We start from the raw sequence: 27,190 nt of genomic DNA, 5'->3' as shown, positions 1-27,190 counted from the left end.
ACTGGCTGATAGGCTAAACTCAGGAAATGAATCGCTCTGAACAGTAGTTTAATTCTCCGTGCAGTAACTCCACACTGCTCAATCAATTTGAAAATCAGTTTCCCGAATCCACCCTCGTGGAGATTTGTCACAGAATGTTTGAGCCTGAGGGGGACTTGGAGCTTTGCTAATGTCCTCATTCTGCAGATGGGAATGAGGCCTGGAGGAGTTAGATGAGCCTCGCTGGACATCCTGCTGGTTAATGGCCTCTGCCGCCTCCAGTCGGACTCTTCCTTCTGCCATGATGTTTCCCAGAAGGGTCAAAAGTCACCTCCTACTTCCGCCTACCCCTTACTCCTGGTTTAAAATTGTGTGGTTTCAGTTGCAGGAAAGAGAAAGAGTTGTCAGGCTGGCTCTACCAGGAGGCTGAACAGAAGATGGGACCCCACAGAACGAGTTCATGTCATAATCTGTATTTACACAGGACTGGTCTGTGCCTAGCCTGGCTAAGATAAGCTCTCTAGCCTTTAGGAACTTTCCATCTCTTTGGGGAAAGAAGATGCACACACGTTAATAGCTCCAGGAAGGTACTACTGTGTAAGATTAGAGCATAGGGGCGCCTGGGTGGCACAGCAGTTAAGTTTCTGCCTTCGGCTCCGGGCGTGATCCCAGCGTTCTGGGATCGAGCCCCACATCAGGCTCCTCCGCTGGGAGCCTGCTTCTTCCTCTCCCACTCCCCCTGCTTGTGTTCCCTCTCTCGCTGGCTGTCTCTATCTCTGTTAAATAAATAAAATCTTTTTTTAAAAAAAAGATTAGAGCATAAATAAGAGGTTGGGTAGAGTCATGGGGCTAGAGAAGGGATGGGATGTTTTGGAGGCCATGGAGCTTGGGCATAAGGTCTGAGGACTAAGAAGAAGGAAAACACTTAGATTAGAATAGCATGGGCCTGGGTTTGTGCTTCACCCTGCTGGTGTTAAGGAGCTTGGGAAGTTTCTGGGGGGTAAGGGAGGAGGTAGAATGGAATCCAGTACTGACTAGATTTAGGAAGACCAATATGGCAGCAACAGTGTGTGGGAATAGCTGGAAGCAGGAACCTTAAGGAGGGCTGTAAGGAGATAAAAGCCTGGAGCAGGTGATGGCGGTAGGAGGAGAAAGAAGCAGATGTAAGAATTTCAATTTTTAAGCAATACCCCCCCAAAAAACTCCCCCCCAAAACCAACACTACCTGCCGGTGCTATTCTAAACACCATACAAATCTGAACTCATTTGAGCATCCTGAGTTAGGTACCATTGTTTTTTTTTTTTTTTTTTTTTTTTTTTTTTTAAAGATTTTATTTATTTATGTGACAGAGAGACAGCCAGCGAGAGAGGGAACACAGCAGGGGAGTGGGAGAGGAAGAAGCAGGCTCCCAGCGGAGGAGCCCGATGTGGGACTCGATCCCAGTACGCCGGGATCACGCCCTGAGCCGAAGGCAGACGCTTTAACGACTGCGCTACCCAGGCGCCCCGAGTTAGGTACCATTGTTATTTCTGTTTTACAAATGAGGAAACTGAGGCACAGTAAGATCAAGTAACAGGCCCAAGGACACATGCTAATAAATGATAGAGTCAAGATTCATACCCAGGCAGGGGGCTCCCAGGTCTCAGCTCTTAACAACCACTGTGTGCTATAGTGGAATGTTTAGAAGCAGAAGTCATGATGAATCTAAATTTTTTCAAGCCTGAGTGACTTAGCAAATGTTAATGCCATTGATGGGTTACATACATCAAACAGGAGGAGTATTAGCCTGCGGGAAAGAGGATACACTTGACTTTTTATACATTTTGTTTAAGGTGATAAGGACACATCTGAGTAGAATGTTCCATGGGAAATTAGAACTACAGGCCAAGCTTGGGAAAGACATGGTTGCAAGGTTTTTTTTGTTTCTTTTTCCCTCCAACCCTTGAAAAATGTTGTGCCACTTCATTCTGGCCTCCATGATTTCAAATGAGAAATCTACTACCATTTGAACTGGTGTTCGCCTGTAACCAAGGCATGCATCGTTTCTCTCTGGCTGCTCTTCAGATTTTTTTCTTTAGTGTCCAGAAGTTTAATTATGCTGTGTTTTGATGAGGATTTCTTTAGATTTATCCTAGTTCAGGTTCACATTAGCTCTTGACTCTGTAGGTTTTGTCTTTCACCAAATGGAAGTTTTCAGCCATCATTTCTTTGAATATTTGTTTAGCCCCACAATCTTTTTCGTCTCCTTCTGGGATTCTGATGATATCAATGCCAGTATCTGTTGATACTGTGCCACAGATTCCTTTTCTTCCCCCAGTCTCTTTTCTCTTGTTTGTCGGATTGAGTAAATTTGATTGAACTGTTTTCAATTTAGCGATTCCATCTTTTGTCATCTCCACTCTACCACTCAACTCATCCAATGAGGTTTTTTTCTTTTTTCCTTTTTAGTTTTGGTGGCTGTGCTTTTCAGTTCTATAATTTCCACTTGGTTCTTTTTTGTAACTTCTATTTCTTTGATGAGGTTTTCTATTTCTTCATATGTTTCAAGGGATTTCATAATTACTTGCTGAAACCATTTTATGGTAACTGCTTTAAAATCTCTGCCAGATAGTTCCAACATCTGATTCATCTCACTGTTGGTGTCAGTTGACTATCTTTTCTCACTCACATTGTGATTTTCCTGGTTCTTGGTATGACAAGTGATTTTTTTTTTTTTTTTTTACGGTATCCTGGACATTTTGCAAATTATGTTGGGAGACTCTTAATCTTGTATAAATCTTCTATCTTAGTAAGGCTGCCACCCTGTTTGGGCTTTGGATTTTTTTTTTTTTAAGGTTTACTTTGGTAGTCTATAGTTGCAATGACAATTTTCTGAGCCCTTGCAATGCTGTTTTGGTCTACTTTGGCTTTGCTTTAGCTCCCACTGAATCCCTGCATGTGATGCCTACATGGATATCATTGGGCAGATGTAGGGAATGCCCTCAATCACCATCGGCCATTGCATGGAGGCCTGGGAGACACTGGGCCTGCTGGCACTACTAGCACAGATGAATGTATCTACATCGTTCATTTTTTTATTCTAGCATTTTTATGATTTTATCTTTTTACTTTTTATTCTTAATCCATCTAAAATTCATTTTGATATCAAGAGTGAGGTGAAGAATTTAGCCTTTTTTTACTCTCCTCCCCCAGTCGGGGAACCAACTATTCTAAAACCATCTGCTAAAAATTCCACCTTCTCCTTAACAAATTTGAAATGCTACCTTCATCAAATTCTCAATTTACATGTGCATTTATATCTATGGGCTGAACTCTTTTTCTTTGATTTGTCTACTTTTGTTGCTGCTTGAGTTACTGTAGAGTTAAAAATGTTTTCGTATTTGACAAGTCTAGTCCCTTCTCTTTAATTTGCTGGCTATTCACGTATATTTTGCTTTTTAAAAGGATTTGCAACATGGCTGCAGGGTAAAGAGAGGCAAAGGAAGACGTGCCTTGACCTGATAGAAGTTTCTTGCAGTGTTCCGGGAGAGAGATGGTGGAATACTAGAAGGTAGGATGGATCATCTATCCCATTGTCTTCCAAATTTCAGACATTTTCTGGTATGCCAGCTGTATAATTTTTGACATATCTATATGTTGTCTGCATGGTTATTAACTTTTTCGCTAATTCAATTCACTTTTTAAAAAAAAGATTATTTATTTAGAGAGAGAGAGAGTACGACGGGGTGGGGAGGGGAGAAGGACGGAGAATCCCAAGCAGACCCTGCTGAGCGTGGAGCCTGACACAGGGCTCCATCTCACAGTCCTGAGATCAAGACCTGAGCCAAAATCAAGAATCGGACGCTTAACCAACTAAGACGCCCAGACGACGCCCCTAATTCAATTCTCTTTTAAATTGTAAATATTTGGATTAGGCTTATCCTATGTGCTATCTGTAAAAGCACAGATTAGATGCAATAGTTATATATTTTTCTACCATATTAAGCTGAATAGATAACAATGAAAATAAACATTGTTTGTCCATGTAGCACCTACCGTATACCGCCAGCAGTTTGAGGAACAAAGGGTCTGAGCAAACCATTCCCATCTGTTCTCCAGATGGCGGTCCTCACTCAGAAGGGAGCCACCTGGGTTGGCTGGTGATCTCTGTCGCTTGAGCTGGAAGCTGGGTGCACAGGTGGGTTTAGTTTGTGAAAATCATCAAGACGTTCACTTAGAAACACTTTCCTGTGTGATTAGTGGAATTCAGTAAAAAGTTTTACAAGTATCTCCGTATTGTTTTGTGCTGATGACTGGCACTAAGATCTATGGCACGTGCTCACGTAGGTCACGCAAAGCAATGACTAATGAAGTGAGTAGCCGCCTTACAAACGTAAAACACTGGTAACAGTTTCTCTTCTTCCGAGTTCTGATGTTCCTGCAAGCAAACCCACGCTCACGGAGACCGCGGGAAAGGGCCACAGAGCAGATCACAGGCCTGTCAGAATGTTCTCGGGACGATAAGATGTGGGTCAAGTGATCCATAGGGCAGAAACAGACGATAATGCCAAAGGCCAGGGCCTTAATATCCTTATCTCGTAGTCTTTATTAAAGGTAAACAGAGATAAATGGAAAACGCCATCCGAACCTCACCAAGATCAAATTAGCGAGATCGCAGGGAATCAAATATCTTGTACTGACCTGTCACAAGCACTTACTCAGATACAAGCGAACACACAGCACACTCTTTTCTTCTTCTTCTTCTTCTTCTTTTTTTTTTTTTTACCCTAAGGTGATTCTGGCTCTTAGATTTCTAAATTCTCTGGTTTCAGAGCCTGCCTCTTGCTGAGCACCCTCAGCACCCGTAATAAAAAAGGTTACAAAGTCACTGATACCAACATCTCTCTGCCAAACAGAAGTAGCTTCCGTCTTCTGTCCTTTAAGCACAGTAGGAAACATTCCAGTCTCCTTCTGTTAGTGGCCATGGAAACCAATCTCCAGGATTTCTTTCAGCGACTGAATAAGACTAAAACCCCCAGCATTCTTCAGAGGCATCCATTAACTGGCTCCACACTAAAAAACAATAAAACTACCGACCTTAAAATTCAACCTGCACGTGTTCAATGATAAGTCCCACCGGTTTCCCGAGTATTTGGGGGCCAGTTGAATAGGAGAAGCTCCTGGGGAGAGAGTCACATCATTGCTCGTCAGAGAAAACCTGGAGCCTTGTTTTCTCAAGTCTGTCTCAAAGATCTACTCCTTTCCTGTTTCCTACCGTTTGGGTCTCCTCCCAGCGGTGATGTCTGCGCTTCAGCGTGAAACACCGTTTCTTACCTCTGATCGGCTCAGAGCTGGAAGCCTCAGTAGGTCATTCCTGACCTTTACACGGCTCCGCTCCCCATCCGAGAGTCCCCAAGGGACAGGGCTCACTCACTCCTCATGGGCACTTGGAAGCCGATCTGGTTGCACAATCCCCTTTCTGGCAAGCTCCTGGCGTCTTAGGCCAACCAAATTTCACCGCCAGTTTCTCAAACTAACCGCACAGGGTTGCCAGCTTCCCTTGTTGGCCCCCAAACGACAGAACGCTTTCCGTCAGTGTAATGTATGGAAGGGCTGGCAAGGCAGGGGTTGGCATGAGGCCTCCAGGGACAGTGTCAGAGAGCTCGGTGCCAGGTGATGTCATTCTACCACCGAGCCTCGAACGGGGGTCCGGGACACGGCCGCTGAGCACAGCATCTGCCTGCACAGGCCGCGTCGGCTATTGAAAGCCGCTCCCTGGCGAAGCAAGGACGGGGCAGGGGTGAGGGCCCGACTGTTCCGAGGGTGACAGAGGGTGCGGGCAGCAGGCAGGCAGAAGGCAACAATGGCAGGGAGGAATCCACTTGGGCAAAGGATTCCTTTTTCTCTTCCTGGCGAGCTGCCAAGGCCGTGGCTCGTCAGCCTGGCGCGGCCGATCGAGCTTGCGGGCTTCGGTAGGGGGCGCACGTTTGTTTCCTTCACACCTTTCACGCGGGCAACCTGGCGCAGGCAAAGCCTTTCTTTTTTTTTTTTTTTTAATTTGCAAATCTCAGCTCTTATTTTAGAGGGTCCAAATGTTCCTTCCACACCCTGTGAGTATTATAAAACAGGGAATTCTGGCTTTGGAGAGGCAAGGGTATGATTAACATGTGATGCATCTTAAACCGTATTTAAATCTTTATGTTATTTTAGGAAATACATTCTCAATCACATGGTCTCAGTTTTACAACTTGGTATGATTCTTATACTTGATTCAGCACAGAGCTTTAAACCCTTCAAAAAACTCATCTAATGAAAAAGCCTGTTCTCTTAGGTTGGGTTCTCCCAGAAGTAGACTCTGAGTCAAGGATTCAGGTTCAAGAGCTTTATTGAGGAAAGGCTCCCAGGAGACACCAGTAGGTGAACGGGAGAGGGAGGACAGGGAGACAGAAGAGGCCGAGCAAGGTGTGGTTTCGTGGGAAGGCCCAGTCTTGGCCTGATCCAGAGGGGAGCTCTGGAGAGTAAATTATGCCTCAGAGCATGTCCTTCCTTCGTCGGGGCGAGGAAGCTGTGCTTTCAGGCTCCCCAGCCTGTCAGTCACACTAGTCTTAAGTCAAAGGGAGTGGTAGGGTGGGGTGGGAGGTAGTGTGGACACGGGCTATCAAGCCCACAAACACTGCTGGCTCTCCATGTGGGCTGAACTGGCTCCAGTATCAGCTCATGGGGCGGGCGGGGGGGAGGGAGGAGGCTGGACCCACAGGGCTGGCCGGAGAGGCCCCAGGGGATGGGGGGCACCGACAGTGTGGGCCACAGGGCCGTCCTCCACATTGCCTACTCTTACCACTCAGTGCTACTTAGAGGTCTTTCATCACGTTCTGCTGCAAGAGGAAATGCAGGATGTCTTTTGAAAGTCCCGGGGTGGGCTTTTCATCATCCAGAGACACACGTCCTTCTCCTGGTGGGTAGAAGTGGGCGTCCTTGGAATGCCTCCGTAAGACCGAGCAGCCATCCCGGTTGAAGATGACCCGGGCCATCTGAAAACTGCGAAGGGCATACTTTTGGCTCTCCTGGCCCTTCAGTTCGTTGATTTTCTGAGACAGGCACTGGCAGACAGAGGCGGAGAGTGGATTTCTAGCGGCTGGCTGGGGATGGCCAAACATGTCATAGAATCTATCCAGGGATTTCCGAAGCCCATCATCCTCCGCCTTGGTCTCCACCTGGCCCTTCACAGAAGCGTCAAGCCAGCAGTTCTCAGAGGTCCAGGAATCATTTTGTTCAGTATTTAGGTTACTGGTGTCTGCAAGACAAGACACAGTCCAATACTCAGACACATATTCAAAAAAGCCGAAAGCAGATGATGTCTCTTCAAATCACCATACTCCTGCTCTCGGGTGACCGGTCATGGCAGGACTAGCTGATTTCAGAATTGATCCCCACCATCCTGGGGTTATGCCACTTGTTTGCTCAAAACAAGAACATCTTATCTGCATGTTTCAGGAGTTCTTCGTCTACGGTCTTTGCACAGAAGTTCAGGATAGCTGTGAATTTGGACGGGGAAAAATCATACCTTTATTTTCACGAACCTCTACCAGAAATTAAGAATTTCCTTCCATAATAAATGTAGGCGACAAACCTATTAGCAGCAGTACCTATGACTTTGTTAACAATAGCTCACAGCTACTTTCATATCAAATTATAGTCCGCAGAAGATGTTATTTTTTTTTAAAGATTTTATTTATTTTTTTGAGAGAGAGAGAGAAAGAGAGAGCACAAGCAGGGGGAGTAGAGGGAGAGGGAGAAGCAGACTTCCTGCTGAGCAGGGAGCCTGACGTGGGGCCCGATCCCAGGACCCTGGGATCATGACCTGAGCCGAAGGCAGACACTCAACCGACTGAGCTATCCAGGTGCCCCCAGAAGATGTTTTTAAATATCATTTATGCCAATCACTATGCTATGGACTGAGGTGTGGCCCTCCAAAATTCATATGTTGAAGCCCTAATCCCTAACGTGACTATATTTGGAGATGGGGATTTTAGGAGGTTATTATGGTTAAATGAAGTTGTAGGGATGGGAGCCAAATCTGATAGGAGTGGTGGCTTTATGAAAAGAGGAAGAGATCTCTCTCTTTCTCTCTCTCTCTGCCCATGTGCAGGAACTGGGGGAGGGCCATGAGAGGACACAATGAGAAGGTGGCCTTCTCGCAGCCAGGAAGCCCTTCCCAGAATCCAGCCATACCAGCACTGGGATCTCAGACTTCCAGTCTCTAGAATTCTGAGAAGATAAACTTCTGTCGTTTAGGCCACCCAGTCTATGGTATTTTGTTTTGGTGACCCAAGGAGACTAAGACACAGCGCTTTGAAACTACCACAGTTATTAGGCCTGATACTAGATCTTATTATTAAAGCATTAATTTACAAAGCATATATTGGAGACTCTTAACTATAGGGAACAAATGGAGGGTTGCTGGAGGGGAGGGGGGTGAGGGGACGTGGTGACTGGGTGATGGGCACTAAGGAGGGCACTTGATGGAATGAGCACTGGGTGTTAAATGCAAGTGATGAATCACTAGATTCTACCCCTGAAACTAATAATACAATATGTGTTAACTAACTCGAATTTAAATAAAATCTTAAACCAGATGCCAACGGGATCCAGGGCACAAATGCAGTAAAGACCGCTAATGTAGCCAGCGCTGGGTGTTTACACAGTCCAGACACTGTCTTTCTCTATTCCCTACAATAATCCTATAGACTCTTACCTCTCAATTAAAATCACCACCTTTGTGATTTTTAAAAGAGTAACAAATAAACAAAGTGACTTAATAATAGACAATACGAAGCCAGAATTGGATCCCTGATCTCACTTTCTGTACCTCTCTGGGAACCCTAATTCTTTTTTTTTTTTTTTTTAAGATTTTATTTATTTATTCGACAGAGACAGAGACAGCCAGCGAGAGAGGGAACACAAGCAGGGGGAGTGGGAGAGGAAGAAGCAGGCTCATAGCGGAGGAGCCTGATGTGGGGCTCGATCCCATAACGCCATGGGAACCCTAATTCTTAACACAGAAATCTCTTAGCTCTTCTGAAACATAGGACTTTCTTCTCCATGTGTTCTAGAAAAGATCCCACCCAAATAATTTGCAGAATTCCTTATGCACCAACCAGTTTTAGCCTTTAAAATTTTACACTTTAAATCAAAATATTATATTTTCCTTTTCTGCTCTGATGTAAGCTTTAATAAATTACTAGCTTTAATTCCACACACACTCCCTTCACCCCCAACTCAATTAGTAGCCATCATAAAAATCTTTGTCCTTGCTAATGATGACAAAGGTTGTGTGATACAGTGCGTGGTTTTAGAAAAGAAGAAGGGACTTGGGGTTTTGACTGTAGTTTTGTTACGGGCTAAACAGCATAGCATACTCCCTTGCTGAGCTTTAGCTTTCTTATCTGCAAGAGTTTCAGTAAATGGTCTCTCTTCGAGAACTTCTGTGGTAAGACAAGGAACAGAAAAGTAGATAATCCAAAGTATCCAAGGATATGGACACATGTGGTGAGACACATGTAGGCCCACACACGGACAGACATTCACTGGCCTACCATACAAGCAGCCCAACAACAAAGCATTTAGCCACCTTGAAGAATGGCTGAGTTCAGGGTGGTTATAGGAAAGTACACGATGGGCTGCGTACATCTTATTGTTCTAGAATGCTCAAATACGGATGGGGGCTTGCCAAGGGGGAGCAGAAGGCAGCTCAAAAGGGATCACCTGGCCGCGTCTGGAACAACTGGAGCATCAAAATCGATAATGAGAGTAACAGATGATAGACCATTTATTAAAACAGAAAACCATGAGAGCACAAAATAATTGAAAGTTTGATGAGGAACAGGATATCTGCAGTCTCAGAGTACTTCCCCCTAAAATACTTACTAGTTACAAATGGAAAAAGAATAACTTCATCATGGAGAAACCCAGCACATATCACCTCAATCAAGTGACCTAAGTGAGGGGACAAATCGAAATCCTGTTGCCACGTAACCAGATGCAAGAGGAAGACACGCTCCTTCTCTGATAGTCCTGCCAAAGCTGCATCATCAGAACCCGATCATGAGGAAACGGCAGACTAAACCAAATTGAGGGACATTCTACAAAATGAATGGCCTGTACTCTTCCGAAATGCCAAGGTCATGAGGACCAAGAGAAGGGTGAGCAAGGCTGTTCCACACTGAAGGATACCGATGAGACATGAAAACTAAACATAGCACATGATTTTCCACTGGATCTTTTTGCTATAAAGAACATTCTCGGGATCTCCCGAATGTGGGCTGAGGATCAGATGGTAATAATGTACCCTGTTAACCTTCCTAATTTTGAGAGTTTCATTGGGTTATGTAAGAGAATGTCCTTGTGTATAGGAAAATCAGGGGTGGTGGGCATCAGGCTGGCAACTTACTCTCAAATAATTCATGGGAAAAAAAAGTTCTTTGTATTGTACTTACAAGTTTTCTATGAGTTTGGGATTCTCTCAAGAAAAATAATTAAAACAAACCTCTGGAGGAATAATCGAAAAAACTTCCTTTGGTGGCCTACTTAACTATTAACACAAACAAACAAAAAGCCTTATTAGCCCAGGGCTTGGCAAACAGTCCTTGTCTCTCAAGTGGTAATGGCTATTACAGAGCCAAGGGGAGAGGGGGGCGGGCAAGGGGTCCCATGATGGCAGGATGAGCTGGCCCTTCCCACCTTCTTCCCCAAAGATGATCTGGTCCTGGGGACGTAAGGCAGGAAAACAGGGGCTGGGAAGGGTCAATGGGAAGAGTGGAAGAGAGAAGGCAGGTCTTCAGCAGTGACACTGAGAAAGCCAGGGAGGTCCTGAAATTACCACCCGAGGCAGCCATTTATACGGAATCCTCCGAGTAACACAGCAAGGACTTGTTAAGGAACTGGTCAATAACTTTGATTTGAACCCAATGAGCCTGAAAACCGGGTTTGTCTCCTCCGCTTTTCATGTAAATATCAAGCTGATTACAACTCAACTTCAAAGAAACCCTCCTTCCCCTTCCAGAAGAGCAATGACAACATGGGTTGAGTTATTTACTACTCAGTTCTGGTGAACACTGTCCCCAGCTCATTTCAGTCTTTGATTTCCTTTTAAAACTTGCTTTACTACCAACAACAAAGCCATCTCTCTAATCACGTGGCTGTTGCGGCCTTTCTGCTATCTGGGATTCTTTGCCAGCCAATAGAGTTAATCGCTTTTCTTTTCCTGATGTGCCTACGTGTGGACAGAATGTCGATCTCTGATAACTCAGTCGGTTCCTGCACCCTTATGTTCAAACTGCACCTTATTCTTATATTCACACAGCCCAGACTTGTAGGGCTCTCAAATTGGGACAGTAATGTTTACTCTAGGGAGGGTGTGGGGATGTTTCTGTGTCAGTGATTGGAAAGTGCTACTTGTATTTAGTGAGTGCGGTCAAAGGGGTAAACATCCTATCAGGCACAGGACAATCCCATACAACAAAGACTCATCCTCCCCAAAATGCCAGTCATGCCTCTTACCCCTTGAGAGGAGCAGTGGCTCAAAGGATGGATTCTGGAAAGAGTAGGAAGTGAATGCTGAATCCCAATGCACTGTAATATATTGCTTTGCCTTGGGCTCCCAGGCACCTCTGCTATTGATCCCTGCACAATGCCTTTCTTGCTGGCGCCCATTTGTACCATGCATTCCTCCCCTCTCACACTTGAGACCATTTTATTTTTCTCAGCAAGGGGTCCAGTCCCAATGATGTTGGCATTATCTAACTCGAGTGGAATTTCTCTTTTTATTGCAATTTGCTTCTATCACAAATAGAATTTCTTTAGGAACCGACAAGAAGAAAGGGAGGAAGATGGCGCTGGGTATGGCCATGCTGTTGCGTGCATTGTTTCAAGGTCATCTATCTACCAGAGCACCCGTTTGTTAAATTTTCTTTTGACCGGAGAGAAAACAGCTAACATACAGATGTTTGGGATGCTTACAAACCTAAAAGTATTTTCATATTTTTAGGAGTTATAGATGATAGTTTGTTCAGTAATCCCAAGTAATCGATTAGCATGGAGGATTTGAGATTGATGGCTGCATTCTGTGAGATGCCATTAGTCTTTAGAAACCCAGATGTTTAATGGGGGGTTTCTCCTAGAGAATCTTCCACGGTGACTTCTGTGGTTGATAAACGCACAGCAGGATTTTATCTCTTTGAAACATTTTAGCTTTCAACTTTAACACATTTTTCCTAAATGGTTTTGATATTTAGAATTCTGTCTCCCTCATGCATCAGCCTCAATAGCCGCCCACTCTGCCTTATTTGTTCAGACTTTCTCTTACTCCCAACTGCTAATTGGGAGGATCTGTGGTTTCAAGGCTGCACCGAGCGGAAAGAAATCAAAGACTTAATAAAAAAAGAGAATTGTAAGGATTTAAGGAAAGAAGGAACTGTGGCTCATACAGTCTCCTTTTATGTTGCTCAAAGGGAATGCTGCCCCCTTTTCGGGGGGGGTGCGAGGTACACTCCTACGTGTGGCCCCGCTGCCTTGGTTCATCTGTTGGAGGCTCCCTGGGTTCTGAGCGGCTCTAAGAAAGTCACGGGCATAAGAAGAACCAGGTGAGTGGGGCAGGGACATGTCCTGGTCAACGGTCACGGATTAGCACAATTTGGATGCACTGATTCCTCTCTTTTAGGACAGCAGTCAGACTTCGGAGGCCCCACAGGCTCTCTACATGGGTGACACTACCCTTTTTAATATATTAAGGGCTATTGCCCGTGGATCTGGAGCCCTGCTCCGCAGGCTGCGTCTCCCTGCCCAGATCTTTTTTTCCTTCTTACCCTCTTCTGTTCCTCTCACTCCTGCCGCTCCACTCCATACCCTGCAGGGGAAAAGAGGAGTGAACCGGATCACTGGATGTACACGATTAAGTCCCCCTCCAGTCCCACAAGCTGCACGGGAGTCTGGCTGGAGCGACAGCTCTGCATCATTGCCTGGAGAAGCCTGGCTTCTTTCCTGAGCCTTGCAAGCTCCCTCTTCAGAACCTCTGCACCTGCTGTTGCTCTGCGTGGAACATGCTTTCTCCACACATCCGCGTGATTGGTTCCCTCACCTCCTCAGGTCTTGGTTCAGATGTTATCTTCTCAGGGAGGGCTCCTGTATCAGTCAGGGAGGGCTAGGCTATGCTACATAACAAGCAAGTGCCAAATCGCAGGGGCTTAAAACAACAAGGGATCACTTCTCACTACTTACAGCTCCGCGTCATACCAGATCTGTGGCATGCTTGCCCTTTACCCTGGAAGCCAGGCCACCGGGGCAGCCACTACCTCAACATTGTTTAGTGACTGCGGCAGAGGGAAAAGAGCCCGGGGGGGGGGGGGAGCAGGCAGTGATTGGGAAAGTCCTGTCACGTCTGTTCACCTATCACCGGCCAGTGTCAATTCATATGGCCAAGCCTGATTTCGAAAGAACGAGGATGAAAAATTCTCCTGTAGGGGGAGGCAGAGAGTACTGGTGACCAATAATTCCGACTTCCATGCCTTCCCTGAGCGCACTATTTAAAATTGCCTTTCCCTCACTCCTCTAGGCCTTGTCTCTATATCCCTTACCGGCCTTGTATTTCTATATAATAATCTAATCTAATAATGTAGGATTTGTTTACTGTCTATCTTCTCCTGCTATGGCATTCATTTCTCTGGATACCCGCTGTACCCCCAGGGCCTAAAGCAGTGCTCGCACAAGGTAGATACATTTAAACTTTCTGATGTTTTGTGTTACTTGAGTTTCATTTTCAAATAAAGATGTAAAGGGGCATGATTACCAGGGTAACTAATACTCACTACGGCGACTGCGAGGTTTGCCCAGGACAACCCCCGTTGATGCCTGTTGTCTCAATCATTAACAGCACCCTCTTTCGCTCTGAGAAGGGCCCTGGATCACACAATTCATTCCATGTATACATGTATCACAATACAGCTATCACATGTAAGTTCCTGCCAAACATCCCCATGTCCCGGGGCGGGGGGTGGCTGAGTTTTGATGCCACAGATAATCTCAGTCTGTGGGTTAAATAATACGGTGTCTACACACTTTTGGTTTTTTCCCCAAACTTTCTATTCTACTATCCTCCAGGACAATCCTCCTTTCCTTCCCCTTTGTTTTCACAGCAGTCCTTTCTCCTAGCCCCTGGCTGTCCAAGAACTGGTTGGTTTCTGCCCTGCAGGTAAAGGGCCTCAATTCACTATACCCCATCAGTAACTCACGATGAGTCCGCTTTCTGGTCTCACGTGACTTTCCACCACGGTGCAGTAAACCAGCACTGGAGTTCTAAGGTACCTTACTGTCTCTTTAATAACATAAAATTAATGACCAAAAAAATCGATAAGCGTACTCCCCCTTTTGCCCGATAGCAACCCTGCCGTCTGCAGCTTGTATATTTCAGGATTTGCAACTGTTCCTTTAAAGGACAAAACCCACAGACTCACAAAGCGGTGGGGGCAGGGTGTGGCTATCAAGATATTTCATCCAAATTAACACTTCAGAGGACGGGTGGTTGGGTCAGGTGCTTTTGAAACTGCAGTCTGAGTCTGTACTTGTTTACATCTGAAAACTAATCCTGATGACTCACCCAGAGGGGAGGTGGCATATGCTGTCACCCTTCCTCCTAATGCTGAACAGATGCAACGGGCAGAAGGAAGCTAGGGTCCTCTAACAGGCAACTGCTGAGAACGAAAATGAATGCTGGAAAAAACCAGAAATAGTGTGATCAGTGAAGAGCCCTAAAATTAAGTGCCCAGCACAATTAATAAGGCTCATCTCTGCCATCTGACTGGTGAGCTATCCCACTGGTACCTTGGCCTTTTATATTTTCTTAAGAAACTAAAGTGTTCTGAAAATTACAAAGGACTAGAATACCCAGACTCACACCACTCCATACTGACAACCAGCATAGTCATATTTGCTTCAAGACTTTTTTCTTATTAAAGAAGTAAACACTGAGAAGCCTGGGGGCTCAGTCGGTTACACGGCTGCCTTCAGCTAGGGTCAAGATCCCAGGACCCGCACTGGGCTCCTTGCTCAGCGGGGAGCCTGCTTCTCCCTCTGCCTGCCGCTTCCCCTGCTCGCGCTCTCTCTCTGACAAATAAATAAATAAATCTTTAAACAAGTAAACATTTTAGTGATGGGTGAAACAGGTGAGGGGATTAAGCAGTGCCCTTATCGTGATGAGCACCGGGTGTTTTAAGTGTTGAATCACTCTCTTATACGCCTGAAACTAATACAACACTGTGTTCACTACACTGGCATTAAAATAAAAACAAGATAACAAAAAAAGAAGTAAATATTTTAGTTAAAGTTGACCACTTCCACATAGAAATTCATTCCTCCCAGGCCATTTTTATTTACGTCGTATTTTTTTATTATTTGTTTTTAAAGATTTTATTTTTAAGTAATCTCTACACCCAGCGTGGGGCTCAAAGTCACAACCCCGATATCAAGAGTCACGTGCTCTACGTACTGAGACAGCTGGGCGCCCTTTCCAGCCCATTTTTATACCTTACATATATTATGTATCCCTAAGCAATACCTTGTTGCTTTGTGTGATGGTCATTTTAATTTTATTTTCCATATACAAAGTTTTGCTTTTTTTCAACTCCACTTTCTGATTTCTTCCTTCCCACCACTGTTGATATTCTGTATGAATCTGCTTGATCGTATTCTAACATAAGAACATACTGCATTATTTTTCATCCATTTCCTTCTCTTGCAATGGCCATATGGGCTGTGTCTAATTTTTCCCGATCACCAACGAGGCCTTAGTGAGCCCCGGGTACCCACTTCCTGGTGTACTGACTCTGGAATTACATCCAGTCATAGAACTGCTGAGTCGAAAGGGAAGTGCGTTTTCAATTTCACCAGAACCTTCCAAATCACTCTCCAAAGTGTCTGTCGCACTCCCGCCAGCAGGATCTGGGTTTCCCTGTCTCTCCACAGCTTCGCCACACTCTGATACTGGCGGACGGTGTCCAGTCCTGTCTCCTTACTTGGGGTCACATCTCCCTCCTCCCTCAAAGTGGCTGAGCTGTTCTTCAGACACTTAGCGGCCACTTGGGTTTCCTATACTCTGAAAAATGACATCTTCTTTACCCTTTTTCTACCGGGCTTTGTCTCTTTCCTATCTCCTTTTCAATGGCATACAAAATGAATTACTGACAAAACAGTATCTTTGACTTTTCTGCACTTGATCTCATGACTAGATTATCCCAGTCAGGGGCTGGACAAAAGACCTCGAGGTTTATTTTTGTTTTAATGACGGATCTTCTGAAGACAGCCTTCGCAGTGTCAGTTTATTACTTCCAAAACATGACCCTGTGTCTCTAGTCCGTTTAGTTAAAAAGTCACGCACCGAGCCAGATCCAGGGGCAGGGCCAACAGCCGGCTTACTGCGTCTCATTTTCCAGGCAAGAAAACTGAGACAAAGAGCAGGTCTCCAGAATCACTTCATGAGGGGGTTGGTGGATAGACCACGGCCAAAGCTAATCTGCTTATTAATTTTCTTCATTAAAATGATCTTCACGTGGCTAACATTTGCCATAATTGGGAGCACGCTGGCCGTGATGAGCCAGGCAGGGGAGTTCTCTCTAGATGGTTCATGTAATACAAGTTCAGGAATCACAGGCCGGGACCCTAAAAATGCTGAACAATTCTCTTCTTTAGTAGGAGATTAAGGCTTCGCCCGAGGCTTGATTTAAAACAGCTTCGTTTTGCATGTTGTTAAGTAATCACCAAATTAAAGGATCAGAGCCTGACCCCTTTGCAGCTAGAAAAGCCATAGGGGATTATCTGGTCCAGCTCTTGCACTTTCAGGACCAGAATCTGACAGCTAGAGCTGGAATAAGAACTTGGATCCCCTGACCCCATCCAGGTTCGGGGCACGGCCCTTGGGTGCTTCTGCACTGGGAGCCCAGACGGGACAAGAGAGGAGGCTGTCAGACCAGGGAACCTGAGACAGGATCTCCTTCCTTCAGGAGCCACTGGGAATTAGGAGCTTCCCAGCAACACTTAAAGCAATCATTTAAAAATGCCCCCCCCCCCCGCCCGCGCTAAATGCTTTTTTAAATCTCATTTTACACGGGATGTTTCAGCAGATTTGTTTCATATCATGGCCTAGATAGTAAGGCACAATCAGGAGCAGAAAAGAAAATCAAATGAGTCTGATCTAGGTTGCTATGGCAACGTTGCTATTTTGAATACGATTGTTTACTTCAGCAGAATTAAGTTCAATGTGAGCAGCTAATTAAGATGAGGCTTGAAACTTGAACCTTAACCTTCACTGTAAGGGAAAAAGAAGCACTTTAAAAATGATGCTTGAAGTGTTGCTGGAGACATATTTTTGCTGGGGAAGCAGAAAACGGATTCTTTTTTCTTGAAGAGGAACGGGGGCCTACTCACCATCTGTCCAAATCCACGAGTCAATATTTCCTAATTTTAAGAGATAAAGAGGAACAGAACAGAACTCTTATCAAAACAGAGCCAGTCCCGGTGTTGACATCAGCAGACTTGCTGAGACCGACAGGCAAGGAAAGTCTGGTGCTTTCCTACATACAGTAGTATTTTTGTTAGACGCATATTTGTGTAAACAGACTTCACTCCACATCAGATCAACGTTACGTGTATCTGTGCAGTAACAGGCTGAATTGTAAACACGCCAGAAAGCAGAGGTATAGCTGAGCACTCCCCCTTCAAAGTAACCACCCTTTGAGGCCAATCTCTTATTTTCGAAATGCTGACATCTCTGAGAACGTGCTGGAGCCTCTTAGGAAGTGTCTCCACTCCCCCTGGAAGCTTCTTCTGGCTGTCCTCATTGATGGCAAATCTCCATCCTCGGAGGACACAGTTACCTTTTCGGAAACTATCAAAAGACATTAGGAGTAAAAGCTGATAAATCACGTAGGTGATTAAGCAGGGTAACATGGAATGAGGCAAAAAGCAAGGTTTACCTCCAAAAAGAAACTGCTTTCTTATGTTTCACACACTAGTTCTGAAAGCAGTTCTTACAGAGAATTCCACAACCAATTTCGTGCAGTGGCAGGCAGCATGGTATTACATGAATTTAAGTTCTAGCTTCTGTAGAACAGCTCATCGTCACAGGTCAGAAATCGGAATATTTCTTTTTTTTTTTTTTTAAGATGTTTTATTTATTTATTTGACACAGAGAGAGACAGCCAGCGAGAGAGGGAACACAAGCAGGGGGAGTGGGAGAGGAAGAAGCAGGCTCCCAGCGGAGGAGCCTGATGTGGGGCTCGATCCCAGGACTCCGGGATCACGCCCTGAGCCGAAGACAGACGCTTAACGACTGAGCCCCAGAAATCTGAGTATTTCTGTCCTGATAGAGGAGATGCTTGTGAGCACAGACTGGGTTTAGAAAGCTTGAGTCTGAGCGCCAACATGGCCACTTCCTGGCTACGTGACCTTGGGCAAGTTACCTGACATCTCTGAATCTTCATGTCCTCCTCCGTAAAATGAGGATGATAATAATGATCCGTTCCTTATAGGGCAGTTGTAAGAATTAAATGCTTTATTAGCATAAAGCCTAGCACACCGTTCCCACTCAATAAATAAAAGCTACTCTGTCATTGTTATTATGGTGACAAGAGCAGCCCCAGCAGCAATGATGTTACATATAAATATTAAGGTATTTGTCGTTTAACACCAAGATTTTTATTTTTTTTAACTTATTTTTAAAAAGATTTTATTTATTTGTCAGTGAGAGAGAGAATAAGCAGGGCAAGCGGCAGGCGGAGGGAGAGGGAGAAGCAGGCTCCCCGCCGAGCAAGGAGCCCAATGCAGGACTCGATCCCAGGACCCTGGGATCATGACCAGACCCAAAGGCAGAGGCTTAATCAACTGAGCCACCCAGGCGTCCCATACCCGAGATTTTTAAAAGTGAAGGGTAAATGCTCTGTGTCTCTACATGCAGGGATAGACACATATCACAGGGCAAGTCCAGATGAACACGCATTCCTTCCTGACTGGAAGAAACATCACCTTTACCAACAGCTAGCGTCCCATCCTGTCATCAGAGTTGATGGGGTGAATCCTGGTAAACATCACCCACCTCGCGGTTAGGACTGACTCCGGAGGGGTCCCAAGTGCACGCTCTGCAAAGCAAGCATGAGCCCAGTGTGGGTGGAAACAGCAGGTTCCTCGGCGTGTGGGAGTGTCAAACGCAGAAGCCCAGGCTGGGGGGCCCTCCAGCTGTCCCCTGACACATCTCCCCAAGGCGGGGGGGGGGGGGGCCAGCACCAGAGCGTGGGTGGGATCGAAATGACCTGTGGGGGCCTAATGGCGGCTGTGGTCTCATAGTTGATGGAAACGAGGAACCAAGCGAAGAGCTTCAGGGAAAAGCTGAGGTTAGTAAGTACACCGAAGGAGGAGAAACAGACTGCATCCAACAAACAAAAAGAGAGATCGGGAAATGAGGCAGACAAGAGCGAGGTTCACAGAATGACTGCTGGAGGCGTCAGAACTCTAGTGCTGGTTACATTTTAAAAGGCAAGGTAAGACTGAGAAGAGCCATAGGAGTGAATCCTTCCCTCTCCCCCTGCCCTCCCCCATTTACAGTTGAATCTGAAGAAGGGCGAAGCTATGAGCCTTCTTTTCTGGAGCAAACAACATCAGAAACTATAAAGAGCTCAGAAACTGGGGGGAAGGCCATAAACATTCAAAAACAGCATAATATAATACAACCCATGCAGAAAAGGCCTTCAAGACAGCAGAGAAATAAAAGCTGGGGCTGACTGAGTGGCAGAAAATATGAGACATGAGGGGTTTAGGATGTATTTGTGTTAAAAGGTTTCCAACACGGGTTATTAAGGGCTAGGAGTGGGAGCAAATACGGAATTGAATTTCTAACTTTACAAGGACACCTCTAGTAGGATGGCAGAGATAGCTATACCCCCCCCCAAAAAGTGATGGGCAAGATACTACGAAAGTCCTTCTTATTACCAAATATCTAAAAATTCCGGGTAAATTTTTTTTTATCTCTTAAAATGCATGACTGAGCTGGACTAAAAGGAAGGGGAATCCTCAGAGACCAAAAGCAAAATCACAGTGGGTGTTCCAAGAGGTAAATGAACACTGAGCTAGTGTCTTGATCTGGCCAACCTTAATGGCACTCAGGTTTCCAGACGTACAGTCTAGCATCGTGGCAAGATTGGGGAGAGGGGGCTTGAAAGGAGGTTACTGCGTGAAGCTGAGAGCCCTGAAGTTACACCCTGAAGATGAACTAGGGAAAAAAAATGCCTGGCAAAGGGTCCCAGTAAAAACACTTGTTTGTCTTGGCTTTGGCCCTGGGTAGAAGAAAAATGAAACATCCCTCTGGAGATTTAACTATGAGGTTGACCTCACATGTGTTTGTGGCCTGAACTGAGACTATTTTTATGGTCTGAAAAACCCCAGCCAGGAATTTATTTCGGTATGGTCCCAGACTAATGTGCCCTCATTTGTTTAGAGAAAGCAAATGCAAATCCTCTTTAGAGGAATGTACCTTCCTCTCAAATGTCAAAATTCCACTGAACAGGAGCTCACAATAAAAACAATACTCACAAAACGCACACTGAAACAAGGCAATGGAGCCAGTCCCAGAAGGAATCTCCCAGAAACTTTAGATATTAGTTAATGGTCACAGAATATAAAACAAGTATGTTTATTATGTTAAAGAAATCAATTAGGAAATAGAAAGTTTGAGTTAAGAACAAGAGACTACAAAAAATAAATCGGTGAATTAGAAAAAGAAACAAAAATAACTTAGAAAAATGGAAAATTATGATAATGGCTATTTATACCTCCGTAGATGGGTCAAATTGAAGATTAAACACCACTGGAAAGAGAACTGGAGAAGAGGAATCCGATTTGAAGATACCATTCAGAATTCGGCACAGAGAGATGAAGAGATGGAGAAAACAAAACAAAAAAATGAAGAATTAGGTAAGTCAAAGTGAAATGGTCCCACATGCATCTAATTGGAATTACAGAAAGACGTAATAGAGGGAATGGGGAAAAGGCGGTGCACAATGAGTTACTGGGTGGAAATTTCCTAGAACTGATGAAAGCATGAATTCTCAAATTTAGCGACTGTAATGTTTTGCAAGCAGGATAAATAAAAGAACCCCCATTGGTAAGCATGAGATAAAACTGTAGATTATCAAAGGCAAAAATAAAAATTCTCAAACCACCCAGTAGAAAAGACAAAGAGTCCCCATAAATGAATGACAACTCAGTTGACAGTTGATGTCTGGACAGCAACAACAGAAGCAAGAAGACTGTGGAATAATACCTTCGAATTCTAACAGAAAATAACTGCCAACCTAGGATCACTCAGAAAATGATGAGGAAATTAAGACATCATTCTCTTCCCTGGCCAGAACAACAGAATAATAAATGTCATAGCCAGATTGTCCCCCTGTCCAAAGTCCATTCTTTAAGAATACTCAAAATGGACAATATTCATATCACCTAAGTCAATTTATGGAGATTTTGCCTGGAGGCAGAGAAATGAGCTACTCTAGAGAATTTTCATGTTTTCTATTCCTTTGGAGATGTGCATCTGATTAAATCACTAATATGGTCCAGCTCTCCTTGAAACAGGGTCCCCGTGCTAGACTTTGATCCCAAATCACATGTGGCCATCTTAAAAATGTAATTCATGTCCATCTTACATTTTGTGTCGGAAAGTTTCATTCTGTAATGAGCCAATTATGCAAAATAATTCAACTTCAAAGTTGTTCTCATTGGTTTTATAAAAAAATGCAGATGCTCTCAATGTTTTGTTTTGCAGATGACATTTTCTCTCTCTGCAATCAACTATTTCCATTTGCTTTTCAAATAATTACCAACTTTATCTTCCTAACTCAGCTAATGCCTGCTGCTCCAGTGGCCTCAGCCTTGCAATACTAATTATGCAGTCACTGGCTCCAAACAGTCTTTTGAAAAAAAGGAAAATAATTATTTTTATGCTCATGATATTCATTCTCTTTGAAGAGATCACATGAAAGAAGCTGTATAGCTTAGTTTTAAGAAAGCAGTTAAATTTTCTTTTAGTCAATCAACTATGCCAATCATAAGAAGATAAACAGAGACAGAAGTTTTGACTCACAAAGTTACTACGGGGAACATTCAGTGCCTTGTTGATATTTTGCAATTTTCTGTTACCTAAGGTCCTCCTTAATTTCATTTCACGTGTAAATGAAATCATTTTCTTCCATAAATCTAGAAGGGGACACAAATTTGTAGGGGAGTATGAAAAAGAAAAAAGAAAAAGCGACCTGATTCTACTGGTTATTCCAGGGGACTAAATTTTTTTGAGCTCTGAGTAGCAAAATCTCAAATGCACTTGAAACTTTAGCTTCTAAAAAAAGCCCCCACCCCGCAAATCCACACACACAATAAATCTTTCATGCACATTTTTGTTTCTCTAGATCTCGATCTGGGTGGTGGTGAATTGGGTGTATACATATGTAAAAATCCACCAAGCCATAACACACAAATTTTTTTCTCAATTAAGAAAATATCTACAGGGGGGTCTGGGTGGCTCAGTCGGTTGAGTGTCCAACTCTTGAGTTTGGCTCCGGTAGTGCTCGTGGGATTGTGGGATCGCTCCCGCGTTGGGCTCCACATCCAGCATGGAGCCTGCTTGGAATTCTCTCTTTCCCTCTCTCTCTGCCCCTCCCCGTTTCCCCATGTGTGCAGGCACACACTCTCTCTCTCTAAAAAAAAAGAAAGAAAGAAAAAGAAAGACAGAAAATATCTACACACACACTCCCTGTCTTCAGTAAGTCCTAGATGTGGCATAGAAATTGAGGTTTCAAAAAAAGATTCCCAGATGGTTCTAATGTTCACTTAGGTTGTAACCATTACTCTAGGGCATCTCTTGATTAGAATAAACATTCGGCAAATATTTGTTTCAATGAATGTATGAATGAATGAATGAGTGAGTGAATGAATCAACAAACTAATAAATATCTGTGTTATTCGTGGTCGTAGATGTACCATTGACTAGGGCCAGAAAAAGCCCTGAGCATATTTTAAAAAAGAAAAAGCATGCCAGATGTTCTAAGCACTGTCAATGCCTATCTCATTGACTCTATCAACAAATCTAGAAGCTAAGTGGACTGTTCTTGATCTTCGGGTGCAGCCAACATAAATCACTTCGGCTACTTGAAGAAGAAAGAGAGGTAGTTAGAAGGATACCACAGTACACGCTGCTGTTGGGAGACCTGCAGACACAGACTCTAGGAGAAGCTTTGAGGAATTCGTCCCCAGACCAGCCAAAGAGGCTGCCGGCTCTTCATTATTTAAAACCTAAACAATGAGGAAGCTGCTGCTCCAGATGCTGCTCCAAGTTAACGCAGCTTCTGCTCCAATCTGGAAGCTTCCCAGTCAGGAAGGCTGCCTGTTGAATGAGGAAGCCATCAGCGGCTGGTTCCAGACCATGCTGCCTCTGCCATTACCCACCCCAGTTAGAAATGAATATCCATGCCCCATCTCTCTTCCCACATAATCTAGGTCTGAGTCCAAATATTTACGGGAACGCATCTGATCAGCAGATCTAACTCACATCCAGACACTAGCTATAAGAGATTCTGAAAATGGGAACTTCCGTCCCCTGTAAGAGAAGGAGGGTGGAACAGGCATTGAGTGAGCTCACTGACACACTCACAGATAATGAACTTGAGGCACAGAGATGATGAAACTTGGTCGAAGACACACAGCGAGTAGGTGGCAAGGTCAGGATTCAAACTCAGGAACTATGGCCCTAAACGCTACGAAGGCATCTAAGAGAATAATCATCGGTGCCCAGGCAAGCTCACGGGTGTGAGGTCTCCAGGTCTCGATGTATAAACTTTCATACTCGTATCGACTGTACTCATTAATCCCGACATCACTCTAGAATTTTAAGTCTCACAGTTTCTCATCTTCACAATTCAAAAATATGTTAATTTACTTGACCATTTAATCTTTTGTTTGGAAAGTGTTCTCAAGTGTTGGCGGGGAGGGTTGTCCAAAAAGTTCTTTTTTTTTTTTTTTTTAAAGATTTTATTTATTTATTCGACAGAGATAGAGACAGCCAGCAAGAGAGGGAACACAAGCAGGGGGAGTGGGAGAGGAAGAAGCAGGCTCATAGCAGAAGAGCCTGATGTGGGGCTCGATCCTGTAACACCGGGATCACGCCCTGAGCCGAAGGCAGACGCTTAACCGCTGTGCCACCCAGGCGCCCCTGTCCAAAAAGTTCTATCACCAAACAGTGACTGAAGACATCCACACCCGGGCTTCAACAACTACCTCCAGCTCTAGCTCCCCACACTAGTTTCATGGTACAAAGCAAAAGGACATTTACAAGTATCCTGGAGGTATTTTAGGACTTCCTAATGGAACATCTAACTATTCCATTTTCATCAAAAAGTTTGGGAAACTATGTCGGATGTAATTGAATGATGGTTATTTAGCCTCTGCTTGGAAGGCTGACTATTACATAGCTCTTATGAACTGGAAACCATGAGACTAAAGCTTGTGATGTATCCTGTTATTTGAAACTGTATTTCTACATATCCTTAGTACAGTTCGGTCTGTCCATCTATCTCCATCCACCCACTCATCCATCCATCCATTCCCCCACCCACCCATCTATGTGAATGACCCAGATAACAGAATAAAAATATTAAACTGTATCTAAAATAAACAGATCAATAAATACAGACCAAGGTTGAGAGGAGTGAGAAGAGTCAGTTCCAAATCACAGGATGGAAATGTTGAAAGTTCCTCACCAAGGGGAATATGTCAGCTATTTTTAAAAGACTATAATTTTGAAAAGAGAACCTTCTAGGGGCAGGGGAAAGAGAAATGCTTCATTTGACATGACAAGTTATAAATTGCAAATCTGCCAGTTTGGGAAGGGTAAATATTTGCCGAAGATGAAGTGCACGGCAGAGGGATGTCATTAAATCCACGGTAATTAAAAAGTTCAATTTAGTATCACGTGCATCTACTCCATTTTTGATGCGCCTACAGCCTCAACAACTCCGAGCCATAGTCCAATGGTCTCCATGGTGTAGAAGGAAATGATAAATGTCTTCAGCATGACTTCCAACAAAGTGAGTCTGAGTTAATTACTCTGTGTGCAAGTGAAAATGGATCTGGTTAAACAAATGGGCCTGCCAGCCAAGAACATTGGCCACATGCTGGACTAAATCTCGTATCGATCAAATGCACATCAAATGCTCTCAGACATGTGCACAGAAGGAGGGCTTTATTCCTTTATTTCTTATTCATCTTGGGCTCTATATGTTGTGATGGCGGATTCCTGCAAATATCTGGTGATTTTTGGCTGTGTTCATAATTTAAGGGTGTGGCATTAAAAAGCAATTCTGAAGCCCTTGCTATGGGTACAACTTATAGATTGGTGGGCTTCATATGGGGGGACTGATAATTCATTCAGGTTTTCCAGAGACGGATCCTCTCATCTCCAAACTGGCCAGAGTGATGGATGAAGATGCTGTTTTAGACAGGAAGGTCCAGGAAGCCCTCTTGGAAGAGGTGGCATTTAACCAGAGCCATAAATGCAACGAGGGTGGGAGGAAACAATGTAAATATCTGAGAGGCGGGGTCCAGACAGAGGAAAGGGCAAATGCCGACTCCCTGAGATAGGAGCAGGTTAACAAGGCTAGGAACCAGCCAGGAGGCCACTGGGGCCAGAGCACAGTGAGAAGGAGGAGACAGAAAGGAAGGTGAGCATTTATAATGTGTGAAAACAATTTCCCATGGGGCACCTGGGTGGCTCCGTAGGTAGGGTATGCAACCCCTGATCTCGGGGTTGTGAGTTCAAGCCCCACGTTGAGTGTAGAGCTTACTTTAAGTAAATAAAAAATAAAATTCTTTTAAAAAAAATTTCCACCTGGACCTTGTAAGAGACATTAAAAAGCATAACATTAAAATATTTAGTGGTACCGTATAAAAACAACAAAAAAAATCACTCTGTCTGACTTGCCTTTGGTTTAATCAGGCAGCTAACAGTTATGTGAAAGTATTTATCTGATCAATCGTGTGAAGATTGTGCAAAACAAGAAATCCATACCTCATAAACACTTACACTAGAGACTCTCTGAATAAGATCGAAATCTGTACGCGCATCGGAGCTAAATCAAAGGAAGCAGCTCGCATTGTTGAGAAAAATCAAAAGCTTAAAAAAAAAAAAAAAAAAACCCAACCAGTTGCCAAGGCAACAAGAAAATCATTCGACAGAAAATATAGTTTCCATCTCAAGCACGTTCACATGGCGAAGCCAAGTATCTTCCGGCCCTGCGTTGGGAGCTTTATGTAACCTTCCTCCAGTCATTTGTAGAAATGGGGCAGGAGTGGAGAACCCACAGCACCGGGCCTGGGTCAAAGCTGGACAGCGGGGCAGCTCGCTAGTCAAACGCCCTTTCGGAGAGTAAGCGTTAACCCAACGGCTCACAGGCTAAGCACAAGAACTCCTTCCTTCTCTTGAAATCATTCGGCCCCTTTTCCTGAACGACCCAATTTTACAGAGAACTCCCATTTCTGAGCTAGACACCGAATGATTATTGAGATACTAGAAGGTCACAGAGCTGGCTGGAGGGCTTCCAAATCCTTCTCCTTGAATTTCTGTCATTTCAAAGAGTGACTCAGAGCTGACTTTAAACACCATCTGTGCTCCTCACGGGGCACCCTGCTCAAAGCTCTGCCACTTGCATGCGGCCAAATGTGGTCTTGACTCTCGCCTCGCTGGCCTTCTCCACCTGGAGACTCCACGGCTCCTGGGGGTCCTGGGCCCGTGCCCCTCCTCTATGGAGCCTCCCCAGTCCCCCAGGTGCAGCTGGCCGGCCCCTCTCCCAGGACCTGCAGTGCTCAGTACCTGGCATTCAGCGTCTCTTCCCTCCTACTACTGAAAGCTTGTGCATGGCCGGTTTCTTATCCGATTGTGACTTTCTCGAGATGGGGTCCCTGTCCTGCCTCTAGTGGGACACCAGGGCTGAGGTAACTGGTTTTAGCAAATCAGAAAAAATGAAGTAATATATTGCTCTCGGTTTTAAGGTGCAGGGCGATCCCAAATCACCAGCGACACAAGTAGCAGGAAGAATCTGCAAGCCCGGGTGGCAGATGGAGGCAGCCGTCTCTGGTCCCAGCTCTGGC

At 44.5% G+C, this 27,190-nt stretch overlaps 3 protein-coding genes across 6 annotated transcripts in view; 1 reads left to right on the top strand and 2 right to left on the bottom strand.

Annotated features, from left to right (window-relative positions):
- The window catches only part of CHGB (chromogranin B), a 38,832-nt gene extending 34,682 nt beyond the window's left edge, over nucleotides 1–4,150 (bottom strand). The window contains exon 1 of the mRNA XM_087853743.1: nucleotides 4,016–4,150. Within this exon, the coding sequence (XP_087709869.1) occupies nucleotides 4,016–4,067 (52 nt within the window). The 5' untranslated portion in view covers nucleotides 4,068–4,150. The remainder of the gene's footprint in view (nucleotides 1–4,015) is intronic.
- The window catches only part of TRMT6 (tRNA methyltransferase 6 non-catalytic subunit), an 80,298-nt gene extending 59,227 nt beyond the window's left edge, over nucleotides 1–21,071 (top strand). Inside the window, exons 13-14 of one of the 2 annotated variants that reach the window (XR_015720944.1) lie at nucleotides 3,425–3,530; nucleotides 20,835–21,071. The gene's annotated coding sequence lies outside the window, so the exon portion shown is untranslated. Of the gene's footprint in view, nucleotides 1–3,424; nucleotides 3,531–4,078; nucleotides 4,163–20,834 lie in introns of those variants that run through there. The other variant, XR_015720943.1, reaches the window with a different exon arrangement.
- Nucleotides 6,327–27,190, bottom strand: part of SHLD1 (shieldin complex subunit 1) — a 78,887-nt gene continuing 58,023 nt past the window's right edge. For all 3 annotated transcript variants that reach the window (XM_045808787.2, XM_087853745.1, XM_045808792.2), the window contains exon 3: nucleotides 6,327–7,253. In XM_045808787.2, the coding sequence (XP_045664743.2) occupies nucleotides 6,811–7,253 (443 nt within the window). In that variant the 3' untranslated portion in view covers nucleotides 6,327–6,810. The remainder of the gene's footprint in view (nucleotides 7,254–27,190) is intronic.

The sequence above is a fragment of the Ursus americanus genome, chromosome 22, assembly GCF_024610735.1.
Source record: "Ursus americanus isolate L20-20 chromosome 22, mUrsAme1.1.p, whole genome shotgun sequence".
Taxonomy (NCBI): domain Eukaryota; kingdom Metazoa; phylum Chordata; class Mammalia; order Carnivora; family Ursidae; genus Ursus; species Ursus americanus.
Note: the sequence above shows the minus strand (reverse complement) of the source record. Positions and strands in the feature narration are given on the sequence as shown.